Source organism: Varanus komodoensis, unplaced genomic scaffold (assembly GCF_004798865.1).
Source record: "Varanus komodoensis strain SLA01 unplaced genomic scaffold, ASM479886v1 scaffold4, whole genome shotgun sequence".
In the NCBI taxonomy this organism is placed as follows: Eukaryota; Metazoa; Chordata; class Lepidosauria; order Squamata; family Varanidae; genus Varanus; species Varanus komodoensis.
The window spans coordinates 9,391,669-9,412,132 of NW_025335941.1; the positions used below are offsets into that span (position 1 = coordinate 9,391,669).

The 20,464-nt window shown below is 43.1% G+C and overlaps 1 protein-coding gene across 1 annotated transcript in view; it reads right to left on the reverse strand.

Annotated features, from left to right (window-relative positions):
* The window catches only part of DIPK2B (divergent protein kinase domain 2B), a 28,574-nt gene extending 8,868 nt beyond the window's left edge, over nucleotides 1-19,706 (reverse strand). The window contains exons 1-2 of the mRNA XM_044442703.1: nucleotides 19,308-19,706; nucleotides 10,131-10,395 (exon numbers count right to left, since the gene is read on the reverse strand). Coding sequence (XP_044298638.1) covers nucleotides 10,131-10,395; nucleotides 19,308-19,534 — 492 coding nt within the window. The 5' untranslated portion in view covers nucleotides 19,535-19,706. The remainder of the gene's footprint in view (nucleotides 1-10,130; nucleotides 10,396-19,307) is intronic.
* Nucleotides 19,707-20,464: the final 758 nt, after the last annotated feature.

The following is a 20,464-nucleotide window of genomic DNA, read 5'->3' on the forward strand; positions in this document are numbered from 1 at the left end:
CATGGTAACAAACCTACCCTGGCTTCTTATCAGGATGTGCTAAGCATGATGCATGAATTAGGGGTGTGACAATCTTCTCCAAAATCCAGCCCTCTTCTCTCTCGGACTGCTGCTTGGGCTTGGCCCTCATTTAGGAAGCAAGCTGAGCTGAGACAAAATCTGCAAATGCTCACAGAACTCTGCTTCCACAACCAGCAAACTTCTTCCACAGCAAGTGGAGCAGACACCAAGGCTGCAAGTCACACGCGTGGAAGAGGGTCGCCATCTGCACGCCATTTGTGCAGGCTCACTTCCTGGCGGGTGCCCATAGGAACACTCCGCTCGCTTGCCAGGAAGTCGGGCTCATGGCCACGAGAAAGCAGGCCAGAGTCTGGGGAGTCAAGCCCAGGGAACCCAGTGGGTTCCCACCTCCAAGATACATTCCTCTCACATCCCTTGACATGACTGCACCCAGAAACTTTAGGACCCACTATTGTTTGTGGCTAGTATTAAACTTTTGGCTTGGCATGAGAAACTACATATAAAACTAATCTAATTTTTGTAGAAAGATGTTATTCCTAAGTATTGATTTTGGGACAAAAAATAATCTGTTGGAAGTGATGACTCCTGGAAATTTAAATGCATGCAGCTTGAGGGCACAGATGTGTTTTTTGTTTTTTAACACAGGCCACTTGATTCCATCATGAGTTGCATAGACGCTCAGAGATAAAATCTAGGTTGTCTCCGGGGCCAGAAAGGCTTTCAGTGCTGGAACATTTGTAGTTTGTAATGAAGATTTTCATTGTGACAGATGAAATAATCATTGTGGCAGCCCACTCAATTGATAGATGAGTTAGGCAGGGCAGGCAGCGTAAAGTGAAAAACATTATTTCATGGTCTGTCATTTTGATTCAAGTATGTTAAGGTTTGTCATAATTCTTTGCACTATAAAAGAAAATTACTTGAGCCCAAGCACTTTTGTCAGGTCTCCTCTATATCCAAAACTGCACAGGAGAAGCAGCAGCTATCAAGGAAGTACAACTGCCTTGATGTGGAAATGGGAGTTAGCATTTTAAGAATGGCACTCTATGAAATGCACTATTTGCAGTTGCCTGGTTGTCAGTGAGAGAGGATTACCAGGTCAGAGAATGCCTACTTTCTGTTGTGGGTAATAAACCAAGGGAACAGTGATTTACAGCTTGATTCTGGGAATATTATGACTTTGAATTGACATAAGAACATAGTAAGAGCTATGCTGGATCAGAGCAAGAGTCCATCTAGCCTGGCATTCTGCTCCCACAGTGAACAACCTGCTCTCCACAGGAAATCCACAAGCAGGACACTATTGCAAGAGCGTCTTCCTGTCCCTGTTCTCCAGCACCTAGTGTACATAGGCTTACTTGTTTTACTGTGGGAGGTAACATACAGCCATCAGGCTCTGTACACATTAATAATCTTGTTGTTATATGCAGTCAAGTCTTCTCCAACTTATGGCAGCTCTATGAATAAGGTGCTCTCCAAAATGTCCTTCATAGCTGTGCCTCCCCCTCCTTTATTTTTGTCTCCAACTTTCCCTGGCATTGTTGGCTTCTCCAGCAAGTCCCGCCTTCTCATGATGCGCTCGAAGCAGGCATGGGAAAGGAATCAGTTTCGGGGTTGGGGATCTGTCAGATTCCCTGGGCTCAGCTCCCTGGACTTCACAGCAGTGCCACAGTCCAAGTTCCTGGTCAGCACTTCCAGCATTCGTGGGGCACGTGCAGCAGCAGTGCCCCTCTTCCATGCCCAGTGCTGCTGCCAGCAGCTGACTGGGTGGGGGAGAAGGTGGGCTACTGGGAATGGCTCCTGATGCAGCCCCTCACGGCACCCTTCCCCCGCTTCCTACAGTCCTTCTTTGAGTGGCTCCCCTGACCAGAAAGGTAGCCAGTTGTACACATTGGGATCCAAGGGAGTTTATGGACTTCCTCTTGGCGTGGCTTGCTTTGCAGGACAGAACTGGGCCAAGCACAAGAGGAAGTCCACAGATGCTAGAGGAATGGATTCCAAATGGGCTTGTCCAACCTCTAGCCCAAAATACAACCGTTTCATTTTTGCTGTTTTTGCTTCCAGGGAAATTTCTGGCTTGATTTGCTCTAGGACCCACTTGTTCATCTTTCTGTTGGTTCAGGGCAATTCCAAAGCCCTCTTCCAGCACCATGTTTTAGATTCCATCAATTTTCTTCTGGTTAGCTTTCTTTACTGTCCAGTTTTCCTACTTGTACATAGTGAGTGTGAATGTAATAGTGCAGATGATCTTGCTCTTCGTCTCCAGAGTAAGATACGGGAGTCAGAAGGGGCCTCCTGGCCATCTAGTCTGACCCCTGGCTCCAGCTGACTCTGCTCACGACATGCCCACCATGTGCATGTCCAACCTATCCTTGAACATCCTCACCAATGGGGCCTCAACCACCTCCCATGGAAGCCCATTGCATACATTGTCTCATTCAATCCCAAATGTCTCTTTTTGAAGGTTGAATGAATAATCTGAAGCATTTAACAGATTCTGGAAAAGACACTATTTGATACTGTTAAATTGTGAGTTACTGCAAAAAGGAAAGGAAAGGAAAGGAAAGGAAAGGAAAGGAAAGGAAAGGAAAGGAGGGGGTTCTCAAGCACTCCCTCACTTACTTACATGTAATTCCTTTTTAGGTTTCACTAGTTTCACATTGGACACAGCTGCTTTTTTTGGCTTCTCTTTTATACTGTGATTTAGAGCTGCTCTTCCTGCCTTAGCAGAGATCTGGGAATACCGGATGTAGCTGAGCCCACTCACTGATTTTGATGCTTTGTTTTTTTCTATTTTGGGTTGGGAGTTTTCTCTCTATTTAGATGATGTCAGTAGAAAACAGTGTTTCCAAGAAGGGTAGGTGGCCATGTGCCCTCTTTTACAGAAAAATGCTCAAACTCAGGAAGTCTTAAGCAAGTCCCAGCTACGGAGTTCCTTCAGGGGAGAAGAGCACAGGATTGCTCTCCAAAGGTGAAAAAGCATTCTGCCTATGAAATATACAAAAATATACTTGATCCCTGACAATATCACTCTGGAACTGATAGCATAAAGCCTGTGGCATAACATGAGTTATAAAACTAAATAAATAATAGATTAATTCAGTTTGGGAGCCTGAACTTCAAAATGTAGGCTGGCCTTGCCCAGAGTATTGACCACACAAAGCTATCTTTATCAGTTTGTCACCAAATCTATTGTTTAAACAAACTCATCCAGTATAACAGTAGCAGTGAACAGGAAATAGTAATTAGGAATAGTAAAAGTAATCAGGAAAATTAGCATTTGTAAGCTATTCTAACTCCATATATACCATTATTTACTGAACATTAAGGCATAATGATAACAAATACATGAAAAACGAACAACAATCAAACAAACAACATGCAGATAGCAACAACAAACCCCCTACATTGTACTGATTAAAATATCTTCTTTTCAGCCAAACTCCATCCAGGATGTGGATGTCCCTAATTCTATGATTTCTTCCCTGTTCAAAAGCTGGCATAATGCCTTTGTCTCTTCCAGAAAATGTTTGGCCTGCACAGAAGTTTAGCTGGCCCCTTCTGCAAAGAGGAAACTTCAGCCCATGAGAGAAATGGGATCAATTCCTATACAAGGGAGGGCCCAAACGAAGAGCAATGTGTGCATGGAAGATTTTGCACTTTGGGAGATATTTGTGTGGCACAGGACAACTGACAGCGACTGGATTGCATCCAAAATGCACAGGACAAGACGGGTGCAGACAGGAGCTGCAGCAAACGTCTCACCTAAGCTGCAGGGAGTGTGTATTCCTGTAGAAAAGACAAAAATGACGTGCCAAACCCTCTACTTAAGCAGGCTTCCGTTCTCTGGATAAAAAAGATTCTTGCGGTCCTCGATTTGAAGTAATGCTGCTCTTCTCTTGCGAATCCCATGCTCGTCCCAGGAATCCGAGAGCTTCCCTGGCCCTTACGACTTGCACGGCGGCACTTTCACTTTGCCAGCAAAGCTCGAGAGAAATGTTCCATGCTGCCATCTTGTGGAGGACGGTAGGGGACCAGTAGGAACTGGAAGTCATGCTGTACCATTGTAAATAGTAAGGTGGGGGGAAATCTGAAAGAGTGGATTCTAGGTAAAAGTTTTTAATTTTGTCTTTGCTTTCCAATTAAAATAACACAGAGTGCGGATCTATCTCAGTTTAAGCAGGCTGTGTGGGGTGAGTGTGTTCTTCTTTGACAATGACTCCTGGGACTGTTCTCTAAAAGTCCGTTGGTGAAAACCCTTGGTTTACAAAATAGAAATGTAGGTGACTGGATACAGTGAAATCCTATAGTGTATTTACACAAGGCATTTCATTGAGTTTGATGGCATTTACTCCAATGTAAATGAGCCTGGGATTGTAGCCTAAATGGCCATCTGTTCATGTTGTTTTACTTTCTATTAGGTTGTGTACACAACAATTCTAAATCCAGATTCCATCATATTCTATGCAAATAAGAAATACGTACGAGAATTAAGTCCATATACCCAAACTATCATAACCATGCAAATATACATAAATATATATTAAAATGTGACATAATCCAAGGAAACGCCTAATGCCATAAATTTCTAAGCTATTCAGTCATAATAAGCATGGTCTTACAAAATCTAACTGACTTATTTAAAAATCATATAATAAATATGCAATTAATTTTGATATGATACACAGCTTTACAAAAATCAATATAAGAGTGCTTTGTTTCTGCCAATCTTTGTTTTTGTTGTCTTCCATTTTTCATTTTATTTCATGCAGATAATGAGCCCTCTCTTGAAGGAAATGAGGTTAGATTTATAACTGTGTTTGACCTGCTTATCTTAATATAGAGCTGCTGCAATTTCAAATGTCTAATTTTGATATTGTTCTCCTAGCCTGCATAAATGAATAAATATTCAGTTGTTATGGTCAGCCCGGAGTAGCCCACTCAGCTAGACGATGCAGGCTCCATCTTATGCAGGTCAAAGCACCAGAGCCCTCCATTTTGCAAACAACTGCAGAGCTCTGCTTAGGCAAAAGGCCAGGCCACCTGATGCTATCTTTGCAATGCAGATGACCTGGCTGAAGGATCCTATAGGCCAAGTGCTGCCACTTAGCCAATCTATTCAACAGTGAACTATGCAGGTGACTGAACAATAGGAATCTCCTAAAATCCATCTCAGAGCTGGAAATGAGCTATTACTGAATAGTCAGCAGAGACAACACAAGGAATTCCTCTGAAATCTCTAGCCAAGCCAGTGGAGGGGAACCAGAGGAGATACACTCCAGTGGAAAAGGCAATTGGGGTGCTTTTCCTGCAGGCACAAGTGCCAGGAAAAGGTCTCCCAGGATGTAAGGGGGCATAAGGAAGGCACATGGAGAGATTGCCCAAGGTTTTTCCAGTACAGGCATGCAGGTATGGTTTCTTCCCAGTCAAAGGTGGGGAGACCTGATACACTTAGGAAAATGTACTTGCAGATATAATGGGTCTTCAAGGATCAAGCTAGGCAGATAGCTTCTTTCTTTTATTTTTGCCATTGATCTCCTGCTTTGAACTGCGCATTGATTGTACACTGAAACTGATTTACCTCTTTAAACTGTGTATTGTTTTGTGCCCAGGATCGACCTTTTCCTATCTGCACTTTTTCACATCCTTAATACACCTTTTATGTTGTTTCACCAAAACCCAGATCGTGTGCCTTGGGGGTGAAAGGGGGAAGGCTGACTGGAGATGTGCCCCATCTAACTATGGCAGCACCCAGGGCGCATGCAACTTGCTGAGTACAGCCTGCTTCCCTAAGGTCATAGGTGGGCTGCAAAGCGAGGCAGCACAAAAGGTCCCAGTGGATCCATCACCGGTCATCTCCAAGGGACCAAGAGCCACTGGGAACTGGAAAGACTGGGTTTGTTTTACTCTGGGTTGTAGCCAGTACCAGTAGGCTCTGCCGCAGCAGAACCTGCACCCTCCAGTGGGGTTGCCCGTGGCCCCAGCTCACTGGAGCAGCAGACATGTCATTGAATGGATAGTTGGTATGGCATCTAAATGGAATATCTGTATTGACAGGCAGAGTATACCAGGTTTTAGATATAAACATCAGGGATGTTTGGTAGGGTGGCCATTTACACATCACCAAAAGAAATGCATCACCCAAAAAGAAGGCAAAAGAAGACACCGCGTTTCACTGTCAAACCCATCCTAGGTGGAACTGGGAAGACGTGTGTGCCAGCTCAAGCCACAGCTCCAGTGCAAACTGTCGCCCAGTCACACACAGCCTGAAGGGCGGGTGTGACTGGGCACCTGCAAAGAACCCAAACCCCAGCAGGGGCCTACTGACAACAGCCTCTTGGCATTGGATTGGATTAAATAAAAGCACATTTAAACTGAATTTCTATAGAATGATAGTGGTAGGTTTCAGATATATGATTCAAAACAGGCAAAGATCACATAGATAGATGTTCTTGACTATTCTGAACCTCAATTCAAAAACCAATTGGGAAGGGAGGATCTTTAAATTCTATGGGATGTTACTTTGCTCCTTAGTTCCTATATCTATAACATACGTTTTATACCTGATTTTGTTCACACATCGGTTCATTGATTTGGGTCACTAAGTCTGCAATTGTATATTCAGTTACCTGGAAACTGGACACACTAAACTCAGTGGAACTTACCTCTGAGTACGTATCTATACAGTTAATGCATCATGTATTGCATTGCATTTTTTTCTTTTTTTCAGGGGAAAAATGAGCTGTAGCAACAGTGATGTTATTCATAGGAATGCAGTTGGATGTACAACTCTGCTGTTTTAGCTCTCAAATCCCAAAACTACCCCTTTTGTCCTCGGCTCTAATACTTTGCCATGTTTCTTGCTGCACTTTGTCTCCAGTGCAAATAATACCTGGCATCTTTCAACCCAGTGAAAGCTGGCTTTCTCCAGGGAAAACAAAGCAGCATTCTAGATTTGGGAAGAAGAATGTCTTCATTTGGTACTTATTCAGCTGTGGCCTATGCGCCATTACTCTGTACTGCTGCTTACATTTTCCTTCCCAACCTGTTTGTAGCATTGCCCCCCCCCCCCCCCCCCCGCGGCTTTGTTGCTGTATCTGTGCCCCACATAGTTCTCATCGCCTTAGTCTTTTGCTCCTGCTCCTTGGAGACAGCAGCTGCCCATCAGCTATCCTGAGCAGCAGGAACTGTGCATGGAACGCAAGATCTCTCTTCACCCCACCTATGTGACTCTGGAGGAATTCAATAAAAGGGCCAACAGGTTTCCTTCTGCATGACAGGCATCACTATAGATGGGCAAGAGATTAAAGAAACCCGAGAGCCCTGGTCTGCTGCCTCTGGGCGCTAGGCCACTGGAGAGTCTCTGACACCATGGAATTGTGGCATGGCCCTCTTTCTCGTGTGCGCTGTGCCCTGGAGGTCCTTCACTGCCCTGCTTTGGCGCGACACACCCACAGAGTAATGCTGGTGCTGCTGAAGCAGCAGGTGATGTGTTGCCCACTGGGGAAGTTGCTGGCACCAACAGCTAGGGGTGGGTCTAGGGGATTATGCAGTCCATTGCGGCTTCCACAGAAACTTGCTATGTGACAGGAGTGTTCTTACAGGTCTGGAAGAAGCCCATAGTCAGCTTGTTCCACATGCCTGACTCAAAGTCACAGCCAATCTCCCATCGCAGTAGCTTATTATGTAACTTAGCCTGTAAACTTCAAACAGATGCATTGACTTCAAAGACAGCAATTATTCAGAATATAGGCTGGAACAACTATTTGCTTCTTATTTGATAGGCTTATGTTATATTTTGTTTACCACAATTTAAAGCACGTCTTTAAGTGGTTCTCTAAGTGTTTGCAATGCAGTCCAAACTGCAGTGAGCAGATAACCATTTACTAGCTGTTGAATTACCACAGGGCAGGCCCTACTATTAGTCAAAGTGAGACTGCTACCCCAGCTGCTGACTTTGGGTGTCATTAAAGGGCAGCAGATGGTTAGTTATTTACTGTATTACTCTGTATTTTTACTGCTAGAAAGAGGGTTTTGTGGGCTTGTCTCAGGCATCCAAATAACTTGAGCAGCGTTGGATTCTCTGCACCTTGGCTTGTGGATAGGTGAAAGGTTTGCTGTTCCAGTTCAAGCAGCAACATTTCTTGGTCCAGCTTTGCACAGTGTAGCTGTAACACTTGGTAAAGCGGGTGCCTGCTTTGCCTTGACACATGATGAGGAGATGTTTGATATCTAATCAGATTCAGAGGGGTGGCCTGACAAATAAGTCAACTGACTTATTAAAGGTGAAAGAAAAAGCAAAAGTCCTGGGGAATCCTGGCTGAGGAATGCTGGGAGCTATAGGTCTGTTGTTGTTGTCGTTTAAACATGCACAAGATTGTTCCATAAAAGTAGTTATATGCACAATATGGAGTGTTTTTGTTGTTGTTGTTAGTTGTGAAGTTGTGTCCGACCCATCGCGACCCCATGGACAACATTCCTCCAGGCCTTCCTGTCTTCCACTATCCCCCAGAGTACACCCAAGCTCACACCAACTGCTTCAGTGACTCCATCTAGCCACCTCATTCTCTGCCATCCCCTTCTTCTTCCTTCTCATTAGGTGGCCAACGTATTTGAGTTTCATCTTCAGTATCTGGCCTTCTGAAGAGCAGTCAGGGTTGATCTCCTATAGGACTGACCAGTTTGATCACCTTGTGGTCCAAGGGACTCGAGGAGTCTCCTCCAGCACCACAATTCAAAGGCCTCAATTCTTCGGCGCTCAGCCTTTCTTATGGTCAAACTTTCACAGCCATACATTGAACTGGGAAAACCATAGCCTTGACTATACACACTTTTGTTGGTAGGGTGATGTCTCTGCTTTTTAGTATGCTATCTAGATTTGCCACAGCTTTCCTCCCCAGGAGCAAGTGTCTTTTAATTTCTTGGCTGCAGTCCCCGTCTGCGGTGATCTTGGAGCCCAGGAAAATAAAATCGGTCACTACCTCCATTTCTTCCCCATCTTTTTGCCAGGACTGTAACCAGTACTCTATGCTTTAAAATTGCTTCTAGATTCATACTATGTTGGAACAGCAGTAATAAGAATAGAACTGCTTCCCATTCCAGGGTGTAAAAGAAATGCTCTGAGCATGTTCGATTTAGCACTCACTGAAACCATAGCACTATCATAACTACAGGAATGAAATGGAGTTTGCTTCTGGCACCCTCACTACCTCACCCTCACTCTCTGGTTGATGGAGGACCAGCCCTAGCTAGTGTACCACTTCTACCATGGCCACATGACCTCTTTTGCAGAAGAAAATCCCATAACTGAAGGGTCGCCATAGAACTGTTCTCTATTTTGAAGGTATCTCCTCTTTCAAAGACTGTTCAGTTCATGTTTGATATAAAGATAGAAAACCATTAGAAGAGCTGAGCCTTGAAACTGCCCAACAACAGCACCTGACTGGGCAAGGTACACAGGTCACCTGGGCACAGTCCTCCAAACAAAGGTGAAATGCACTGGTTTTCTATTTAAATTATATCCATTATTTCTTAATTTACATATCTACATATAAATTGGTTTGCAAAAAATTTGCATTTACTAATATAATATTTTGTCGTTTCATTGGTGTAGTATGTTCTTCTCTCTCTCTCTTGTGTGCAGGGGGCATGAAAACCCCATAGTGATAAAATGTTTGTTTCCCAATAAATAGAACTTTGCTGCATGGGGTTTTCATTGTGCACTAATTCATGGTTGTTTACAGATTCCTTAGACAATGTTGTTTACAGGTTTCCCCAGTGTCTCCAGTTTCAATTCTGTCTTGAAACAGCATTTTTGCTGAATATTTAGAGTAGGGTAAATCCAGTATTGTCCCTGAAAACAAAAGGAAATGCATTTTCTGGCTAAATATCTGTGCTACTCTGCTGTACCACAGTGACACCTACAGGTTATATTGAGAAAAACAGGAAAGGTTACACGACTTATGTAACCCTTTGATCTTAATTCTGTGATGAAACTGAGAGTAAGCATAATGGAGGAACAAACTTGTGCAGAAAGGCCTCTCATAAGTCTATTTTAAATACGAACACTCTGGGCATAAATTACATATTTCAGGAGCCTATATACTAACCTGGACCAGAAGAGGGGTGAGGCGTTTTGTCTTTAGCCATTTCTGGAATCTCTCTGTCTTCCATAAGGCATGCTCAATGCTGCAGCTTTTAGCATGGGTGAGGGAAACACAAATTCTCTTGTCAGATTGGTCATGCTGGTATTTGGTAGTTAATCTAGAGATCTCGACTGGCCGCCAACTTTTGCTGTCATCTGAGTAATTCCCAGGGTACCAGGAAAGGTAGTTGGGTGGGAGTTTTAAATGAGAAGAAAGCCAGCTGTCAAACCTGTCATCAGATAAAGACATACAACATGGTTAATCCACCATAATCCAGCTAAGCACTGGCATGCTGTAGCTCCTGCCAAATTCTTACAGCTTCAGGTGGGATTCCAAAACAGATCTGTAAGAAGGCTAAATGTTACCCACTTTTTGCAGTGTGAAGACTTTGGCAAGCAGGCTGTACTCACTGTTGCTGGAAAAGTATCTCCATGTGGTATTTCCCAGGAAGGGAAGTATGTAGGAGCTGTCTGAGAAGTGGCACTTCCAAAACACACGGGGAAAAATATTACAAAACCTAAACATCTGATAAAAATCCTTCTGATGAAATCATATAATCTAATAAGAATCTCATAATTATGAAGAAGATTGGGCGGAAGCAGAGCCAACTTATGGTATCTTGCTAGCTAAAGCAAGGGATAAGACAGTTCCCATTCCCACCCCATTTTCACGTACTGGAAGTTGCATGTACCCCAATTCATTTACTGGATTCCGCAGCATCCTCGACCCCACCTGAGAGCAGCATGGCAGCTTGAGGGAGCATCAGGCAGGGCACATGGTGCACAAACGCCTCCCTGATGCTCCCCTGATTTTTCCGCATTTCCCTCCTGTGTCATTCTGCCTATTGACGGAGAAATGAGAACTCTAAGAGAAGAATGCTACTGAAAAGGGGCTGAATATTGAGATCAATGACTGTGATGACTTTGTGTGAACTGTCCACATTGTTCAACACTGGCCTGTAAGTATAGCCATAAAAGCAGGTGTTAAACTTAACTACAGTGTGAAGCCTGCTGGCCAAGGGGCCTCAGCTACTAGTCACCATGAATCTTCCTTGAGATAAGGATGTTGACACAACCTTCTACCAAAGTTCTGGGGCAGCTATTTCTTCTACTCCTTTCTCCTGCTCCTAGAATGTAGGTAGACACTAATAAAATCCTTAGCTTGCTCCTTTGCCTTTTGACTTTCTTTTTCAAACTGGAGCTTGCAAGTGTCTCATTCGTCCCCATAGTTGCCTGGGTGATGTTTCTTGATGTCTCTACAGCAGAAGGGATGTGTGTGAGTTTTTCAATTGCTTGTTGATTGATAATCTACACCAGTCTTTCCTTGGTGTATTCAGACAATTGTATGGCATCTTTTACTACTTCCCAATTATCCTAGAATCTAGGAGGAGGTGTGTTGGCAGTACCAGGACCCTGGGATAATACAGGATGTCCATGTGGGCATGTCGTGAGTGGAGCCGGCTGGTGCCGGAGGTCAGACTAGATGACCCGGGAGACCCCTTCTGACTCGCTCTGTTTCTATGTTTCTATGTGACACTTCTCCTGATTGCAAGAAGTCTATACCATTCCAGACTTGCCTGCACTCAATTGATATGTATGTTTGTGACTACTGAATGTTTGCCTTGATCAGATGGAGTTCACCAGGGCATACTGGGTTGTATAAACATTATATTTGTTTTGTCAGTTTATGAAGATTTATTTTCCTTGGTCGCTGTAGGAAGAAGCCTTCTCCTGTGGTTCTGTTAACCACCTTCTGCAGCAGCATATGGGGTCTGCTCCACTCCTGGATGTGCATCTTAATAGGGGTTTGTGAGTGGCAAAGAAGCTGAGAGCAAAGCTGCTAGGAGGCCAGGCTTTTTCACTAGGGTCACCCTAGGGTAGCAGGGTCACTAGGGTAGCAGTGGAATCACCCAAGGTGGAATGGTCTAAGCTGAGACACCAGACTAAGTTGTATGCATTCTCTTAAGGAGTAACTTAAGAAGAGAGTGCATCTCTTTAGTGGTGATGGGGCAGATAAACCTTTTAATAGTTTCTTTAACACTTCATTTTTATGCCTTGTCTTGTCTACAACAGACATGGGCTAAACATAGCCAGAAAAAGGTTAAGGAAAAAAATCGGTTGCAACCCAGTTCTGCTGAAGATGAGACTATGTAACCTTAGGACAGGGCCTTTAGGCCTTTCTTCTGTCTAAACAGCTACAGGATTGCATCTTATGCCAGCCAATCTTTTCCTGACTGACGGCCTTGTGCCTGAATTGTATGATCAACATACCACAGAAACAAATACAACATGCTATTAAATGTTTCAGGTTTTATATGACCCTTAAATTATTTTCACATGTTGGTTAAACTCAACTATTAATAAGTGATCCCAAAACCTCTGAAACTAAGCTTTGATTTTAAAAATTCCCTGTTATTCATTTCAAACATTTATAACTTGGTTTTCATTAGGACCATAGTTCACAGCTGCTTGCAACAAGTCTCCTGCTGTCTTGCAGTTCCAGTTTTGATTGATAACAGTTCCTGCCAAATGGTTTGTGTTGATTTATTCTCAGTAATTCCTATTAGCACTCAGTTGACAATAAGCAACTGTTAAATGAACATTAATTAGATGGCCAATTTTTCCTTTCCTTTCCTTTCCTTCTTCCACTCTGATGCCTTTGACAGCAGCCTGACAGGAAGAAATGTAAAAAGTGATGCCCTATTTGGTGGAGTTAAGCTGATAGGGACAGTTTTGTCTGCTGAACATGTGTGGATAAAGCATCTGTTCAGACACAGGGGTAGGGCTAATAGAATGGCAGTCATCTGTGATAGCACTTCCACAAATCCAAAAATGTGTATTTTTAATCTTAAGACCTAGGAAATCAAGGGTTCGGGGTTTTGTTCTATCTTTGAATCACTCTCTTTCTATTTCTTTTAATGCATGACTGTTGCACCAGAAGTAGAAACATGGAGGGAAAGAGATATTTGTAATGCAAATGAGCATTAAGGTCAAGGTAGAGTTGATATTTGCACTTATGAGGTCTAGCAGATCACTTGTTTCATTAGTATATATGTGAAAGTGCCTTTGGAGATCCTTTCACTGGAACTTTGAGTAGCGCTTCAGTGAGAGTCAGGGTGGTCCATTAAAGGATGTGGCCTTGAAAATACTGTTTTGAAAGCCCCTGCTCAGCCATGAACTCTGTGAACTGCCTCCATGCAGTGAACCCTTATTGACCTCAGTTCCACATCTATAAAAGGAGAACTCCAAGGTGTAACAGGGTTCCTATGAGAATAAATTCAATTAAGCTTATATAACAATTTGCATGTAAGTGATTCTGAATAGCAACTCTTTGCTGCAGTCTATTCAGATTGCTGTATTCTAATGTTCAATGCTCAGTGCAAACAGCAAAACAAATTAACTCCAATGGATGCCTTCATACAGAATCCCTGAGGGCAAAGTGGAAAGGCTGTGGGAACTTGACTTTATCTGTATTTACTCATAGACTGTGTGCCATTTTAACCGCTTTGCCAGTGACCTGGCAAGCTTTGCAAGGACTCTTCAAGGGTGGTACCCAAATAACCGTTCGTTCTTACATCGTGTTCTTTCATCTGCAGCTTTACAAAATTTCACACATTACAATTAATTACATTACTCAACAGGGTGAGGGAGGGATCCTATTTTCCTAAGGAGTTAATTCAGACAAAGATAAAGGGGGTGGGGCTGCATGAAGCTACATGACCACATAGTTGAGTAAGTGAGTAGACATGTGCCACTTCCCACCTCTCATGAGGCCTGATAGGTTTCATTTGACTTGCTTATGATTACCAGTGGCTGGATCCCACACTGAAGGTCTACAGACATGGTTTCCACAACTGATTTTGCAGGGGAGAGGGATGTCTCGCATTTTCTCGCTTCCCTGTTGCAGCAAAGCACACGGCAGCTATGCCTGTGCCAGCCTTGATCAGGAGAAGCTGTAGCAAAGAGTTCACCAGAACTGAACAGAGTAGGACCATGACAAGGAACGAACTATGGGGATAATATTCTAGGGTTGCCTTCCTTAAACTGGTGCCCTCCAGACATGGTGGCTGGGAATAGAGGCAATTGTAGCCTAGCATCAGCCTGGTAGCATCTGTTCCAGTGGGATGGCAATGTTAGACTGGAGCAGCAAAAACACTCGGCCCTCAGAGTTGCAGCACCTTAAGGATTAGCAGACCTTTTGGGCCAAGCACATTCATGAATAATTGTGTTTGTTTATTACATTTTGGTACTGCTCAACAGCCAAAGCTCTTTGGGATACAAACATTGGTAGTGCATATACTCCAATAAGAATGGACAAATCAGTTTCTAGTTGGTGTTGCTTTGGCATGCTTTCAGCTATGTTTCTGTTCCAATATGGTTGGGTTTTTTCTTCTTCTTTTTTTGGCAGTCATCTGCATTTTTAAGTCCTCTCAAAATATGTATTGAAATGTGTCTTTTGATTTATTTAAATTGCCACGAACTACATTGCAACTTTCAGGGAGGTGTGAAATGTAGTAGATTGCAAAGTTCTCATTTGCACATTCATCTGAAAGGTGTGGATCAGGTCAGTTGGTATAGAATCTGCAAAGGGCAATTTCCCCATGAATCCTTAACTCTGAACGTAGAGGGGATTTTTCAATTTTTAGTCTTCACAAAATGAAGCTATCAACCAAGGAACATACAATTTAACTGTAGATATGACATGAGATCCAATCTGTAGGTGTAATAGAAAAGCCAATCAACATTGGTGTGACTCAGTCTTGACTAGCAGTAGCAGCCACTGGTGAAAAATAGGCAGAGCAAGATTGACAGGGTAAATGAAACCTAAAGAGGAATAATTATTTTCTGTAGAGAGCCAGTCAATTCCAGGCTGTCATGACACCAACTTCCACGATGTCAAATTTGCCAAAAGATTCCATCTTAGTAGCTATGATTTATTCTGTTGGAATATGGCAATGCTAAGGTTTGCTTCAGAAAGTTTTGGAAGACTGAATTCTCCTGCACTGGTTTCTGTTGATGATTTTAATTCTTGGGGTACTTCAAGTTGGATAGACCATGGTGCTACCAAGTAGTCCTTGCCTGCATGGATATACACAGGACTAGTATGTCATATCACCTTTGCTAAGCTGGAAAGGCATAGGCCAGAAGCCAGATATTTGACCAAATGTGGAAGTACAGCAGGGGATTGGACTTGATGGCCTTATAGACCCCTTCCGAATCTACTTCTATTCTATTCTATTCTATTCTGCATTGCATGGACCCCATGATCATTTGGTGCATGAGGTAGGGTGATGGTACAATAAAGACTTCGTTTGGAATCACCCTTTATTCTTTTGCAAAAGGTCTGACCTGTTTAGCCTTTGTAAATGGCAGAAGGGCAGTAATGGTAGTTGTTGGAGTCTATTGGATTGGGGAACCTGTGCCTCTCCTGACATTAGTGGCTTATGATAGGGGCAATGCTGGCTGGAGCGGATGAAACATGGGAGTCCAACAACATCTGGAGTCCACAGATTCCCCATGTGTATATCACGCAAAAGAGTGTGGAGGTGAATGGACACCATGTTGGAAGTCACACCTGAAAACTCATAAGCATAATCCATAGCATGCCCAGTAAAACTGCATCTGTCACAGAATATTCATGTAGCCTTGGTCTCCTCAGAGCACTATTGGAAGAACTCTTGTGTACACCTGGTGAGACTAACTTTCCTATGCATGAAGGGGAATTATGCACGCAGACCACAAAGTTTATGCCATTAGCTAAAGCATTCTGCATTACTACTTAAGCACTAAGTCAGCCTTCTGCAAATGGATGTCTTTAAGATGTTTTGGACTACACCTCCCAAAATTCCTAACCATTGACCATGCTGCCTCAGGGTAATAGGAGCTGAAGTCCAAAACTTTTGGAGGCAAGTAGGTTGGGTACTAAAGCATACACTAAGGAATGAGGGAATATCTCACACTGGTGAAGATGCCACGTTGCTCATTGTCTATTTACTGTGTGAAGCTAATGGAAATGTACATATCCAAGCGGGTTGCTTATGTCAAAGTCTTGTTGAAATACAAAGCCATAAACTACTCAGGACATGGTTACCTGGCTGGTCATCTTCCCCCATACATCCCCAGTCAATTCCCGAGATCTGAAGAAGACTTAATCTTCATTCCTCACTCAACTGAATGTCACGAGCTGGTGGCATGTAAGGGTTCATTACAGAGAGCAGCACTCATTTTTTGGAGTTCTCTCCAATTTGAACTTCAAGAGGCAGAAACATGAGTCAGTTTTAAATGCCTTTTGAAAACTCAGTCATTCACACTTGCTTTCCATGATGTGTGGAGGATTCTACCACTATTCTGTTTGTAGCGTTGCAACATTTTAAATGTTTGAATACAGAGGTATTTTGGTCTTGTGTTCATCCTATTCGCTTGTATTTTATTGTGAACTGATAAAGGTCATCTGCACTAGCAAGCGAACGTGCTCTGTGTCTTGCTGTATGGAGCACATAAGGGCAAAGTAGTCAGGCATATGTGATGCCACCTGAAATGCCAGCCTAAGATCCAGGGTCATTTTGAACTTTGCAGCAAGGCAGTGCTGGCAGTGGTAGATTCAGTTCAATGAAGGACCTCTCTTTTCTGACGGTGCCTAGCATAATGGGCTGCCCCAGTCTTTTTTCCAGACTTCCCACCTCCAGAGTAACCATTCCGTATTTGCTGATCTGCCAAAGAAGGCAAGCACATTTGCCAGCAGCACTCTGCCAGATTCCCCAGGATTCTGGGGAGCTTCGTGGAGCTGTGCCTTCGGTTCATGCAGTGCACAGCCCAGGCTGTTGGGCCACCTGCAGCCCTGCACAGCTGGCAATACATCCAGATACTGCGCACATGGCAGAAGACCAGCAGGAGGCGAGCTGTGTGTCAGGAAAGCTTGTGTGCCACATCTGAGTTACTCAGTGACAACACCCTGCTAAGTCCAGCCTAGGCTCGTCGACAGGGCCTCGAAACCTCTGGGCAGTGTCAGTAACAGCATGGCTGAGATTTCTTTTCCCCCAGTCATGCCTTGCTTGGGCTCTGTGTCCAGTGGGGCCCCAGCTGGGTAGCCTATGAAATGTCGGGAAGGCAGCTCGCCTTCCTTAGCCATAAGGAGAAACTGGATGGTGGATGGTGTGGAGGAGCCGCTAAGCAAGATTTTTCTCAGGGAAACTGATGTAGGGTTAACTCAGGATCTGACTAATTGCCCAGGATCTGACTAATTGCCATATTTGGTATCGGGAAACTGTTTTCCCGAGCAATGAGTCTGTATTTGTATTTTTATCCACTTCTCTGCAGTTTGGTGTGCCTTCCTTAATGAGTAAGCCATTATTCTGCAGAATCTTAGAACCGTCTTACATATACAGCTACTGGTTTGTCCCCAGATGTATGCTGAGCATCTAGAACTACACGGAGATAGGAAAGGCCTCATCCCTGCTCCCCACTTCACACTCTGGAGCATCCCCTAATGAATAGTTTACTTTTGCCCAAGTGTGTATTTCAACAGCACCCAGAATACAGAGCAATCTGGTGTATCCACAGGGCACTTTGCAATCTATAGGTCTTCCCTCCTTACAGGCATGACCACACATGCCTATCATGGCAGGCCTTTCAATTATTTAAATGTAAAGCAAAATATTATTCTTATAGCAAAATTACCAAGGCTTGATATCACTAACAGCTCCCACATGAAGGAGAGTGCCTTTTATGTAAATGCAGGAACCTAAAAATGTCATTTGATTCCCTTTGGTGTAATAGAAATAATAATAATGATAAGTAGTTGTAATTACAATTTCTTAATATAGCATTTTTTCATGTTATGCTGGCAACTCTTTAAAAGCATCTCTAGGTCTATAAATCATACTAGAGGAAAATGTTAATTCCTCGTGTAAATCTTTTTCTGTCACCAACCATTATACCTTTTATCTAAGAGATCTCTGCAGCAATGAACACATCATTATGATTGTGATTATGGCTTTTGCAGATACGTTGTGCTGCTAAAAGAACACACCTGCTCAGCAGTTGTCCTGACACTTTCAGGAGACCCACCCAAGCTTGAGCCTTATTCAAACTTTCCTCAGTTATGACAATACAAAATAAATACATGAAATTCCTTGAGAAATGCCCACCCAAAATAGAGTTCTCACCAGTGCTGAGTTTGGAATTTAAAGCATTTTGCAATCTTGGTCCTGGGTATTTTAAGAAATGCCTCTTTCACACATCCTCCCCATCCCTGGACCTTTAGATTGTCAGATGAGGCCCAGTTTTGTCTGCCCCACCATGATCAGGTAGTGACTCAGCAGCTGACTACAAGATCCTTCTTTTCAGCAGCACCCTCTGTTTGGGACACCTTGTCTAAGGCACTGCACCAAGCCAGAACACTCCTGACTTTTAGAAAGCTGGTTAAAACCTATGTATTTCAGAATACACTTGGATTGGGCAAGCTGTTGATACTGGTTGTATTTCAGAGCTCTGTTTAGGCTTCCAATTGCTGGTGATCATGAACAAGAATATTACAAAAATGTAATTAAAAAGAACAAAACAGAGGGCCTTCAAGGAGAATTGTACTAAAGGAGAAAAATGTGTGCCACTTATTTCGATGGGAGAGAGTTAAGCATCCCTTGGTACTCCCACTGAAAACAGTTGGACTCAAACATGATGAATTGTGCATAGTTTATTTCCTTTCCCTTTCCCCTTCCTGATATCATAAGCAAACTTGCCCAAAATTCAATCTATTCAGAGCACACCTGTCTTTTCTGCGCACATTTCAGGTAACATTGCAACAGTCATTAATATTAGACCTTGCTTGTGGAAGGCCTCAAGCCACTTCTTAATGGCCCTGTATAAGCAAATCACGCCTGATAACAATTGTGGGGAAAAGCCACTTCTGGAGCAGGTTGGTCACTCGACTCCTCCGATGACCTAGAGTCAAATTCCAGGGATTTGCTATTACTGCTATAAAGTGATACTTGTTACCAACAAATAAAGATTTATTTAGGATGATCTGATAAGAAATTACATGTTTGAGATCTATTCCCACAAAGCAAATAGATATGTTAATAGCTAAGACTCCCACCACCCTCTTCTCCCCACCCCATATATGGTATGGTATGGAGTTTCTGACCTTATTTCTTCTTTAAAGAATTTCTTGCAAATAGATGTTCCAATGCAGGCATTGCATTTATCAAGTCCCAAAAAAGTTCGACCAAAACTGTAGCTAGGTTTGACCCGGGGACCTGGAGATGGGGAAATTGTAGCTCCTAAGAAATAGGTGTGCATCAGACTCAAACACAGAAGAGAGTGCAGCAATTTGGAAGAAAGGTGAAACAGCCAGGACCTCATCCCTAGCATCTGCTGGCTCTAACCTAACATCTGATAGTCCCTGTTCTTAACTGAACGGCATTTATCCAACAGGAGAAACTTGACCCAAGAGGCTGAAGGATTTTTAAAAATGTTTTACCAGCTAGTGAATGGCTTCAGAGGTTTGGTGGGAAGGAACATGGATTGGGGTGGGCACAAGGAAATGCATGAGGATACAGATAACTTTTGTTGCTATAGTTACCTTTCCTCTGCTAGGAACAGCTGCTGACCCACCCATGGTCAATCACAGAATGCAACAAAAGCTTTGCTCATCATCATGTTGATAGAGACAAACGAAGGATATCCTGTTGAAGGAGCAGGAGCAAATCAAGGTGAAACCCAGCAGGGACTGCTTCAGATATAAACTGCTATGAGAGGCATGTGAAGAATGAAACATTAAAATGATATACCATTTTCTATATTCAGATACAGAACATAATATAACTTGTATTGCTAAATTGCTTCTCGGTCCTTGTCATTCTTGCCCTGTTCCTAATAACCAAACTTTGTGGAGTGGCCAAGCACACAAATGTTTCCATTTTAAGCATTTGTGACCTTGGAAAGTGCGACAGGTTGTGTGCCCTCCAGTTCTCCTGAAAGGATTTGATCTACTACTAAAAATATGATTGCTCCCCAGACTCCTCCTTTCTTTCCAAAGTAGAGTATAAATGCTGAAAACAGTGGGAAAAGCTGCTGATTCCTGCCAAAATATGTGGGAACCAAGAAGTGTATGAGAATAGAGCTGTATAACAAATGCACGATTCTATGTTTTTTAAGGGGAACTCTAGATTCCTAAGGTATTTGTTGCTTAAGCCTTTTGGATGAGTTGTAAATTATATAACATAAAAGAGGGCTTAAATATCAATGGTTTTGCCACTGTAACAACTATTCTTTAGTTCTCTGAACTCCAATAAAGTCATG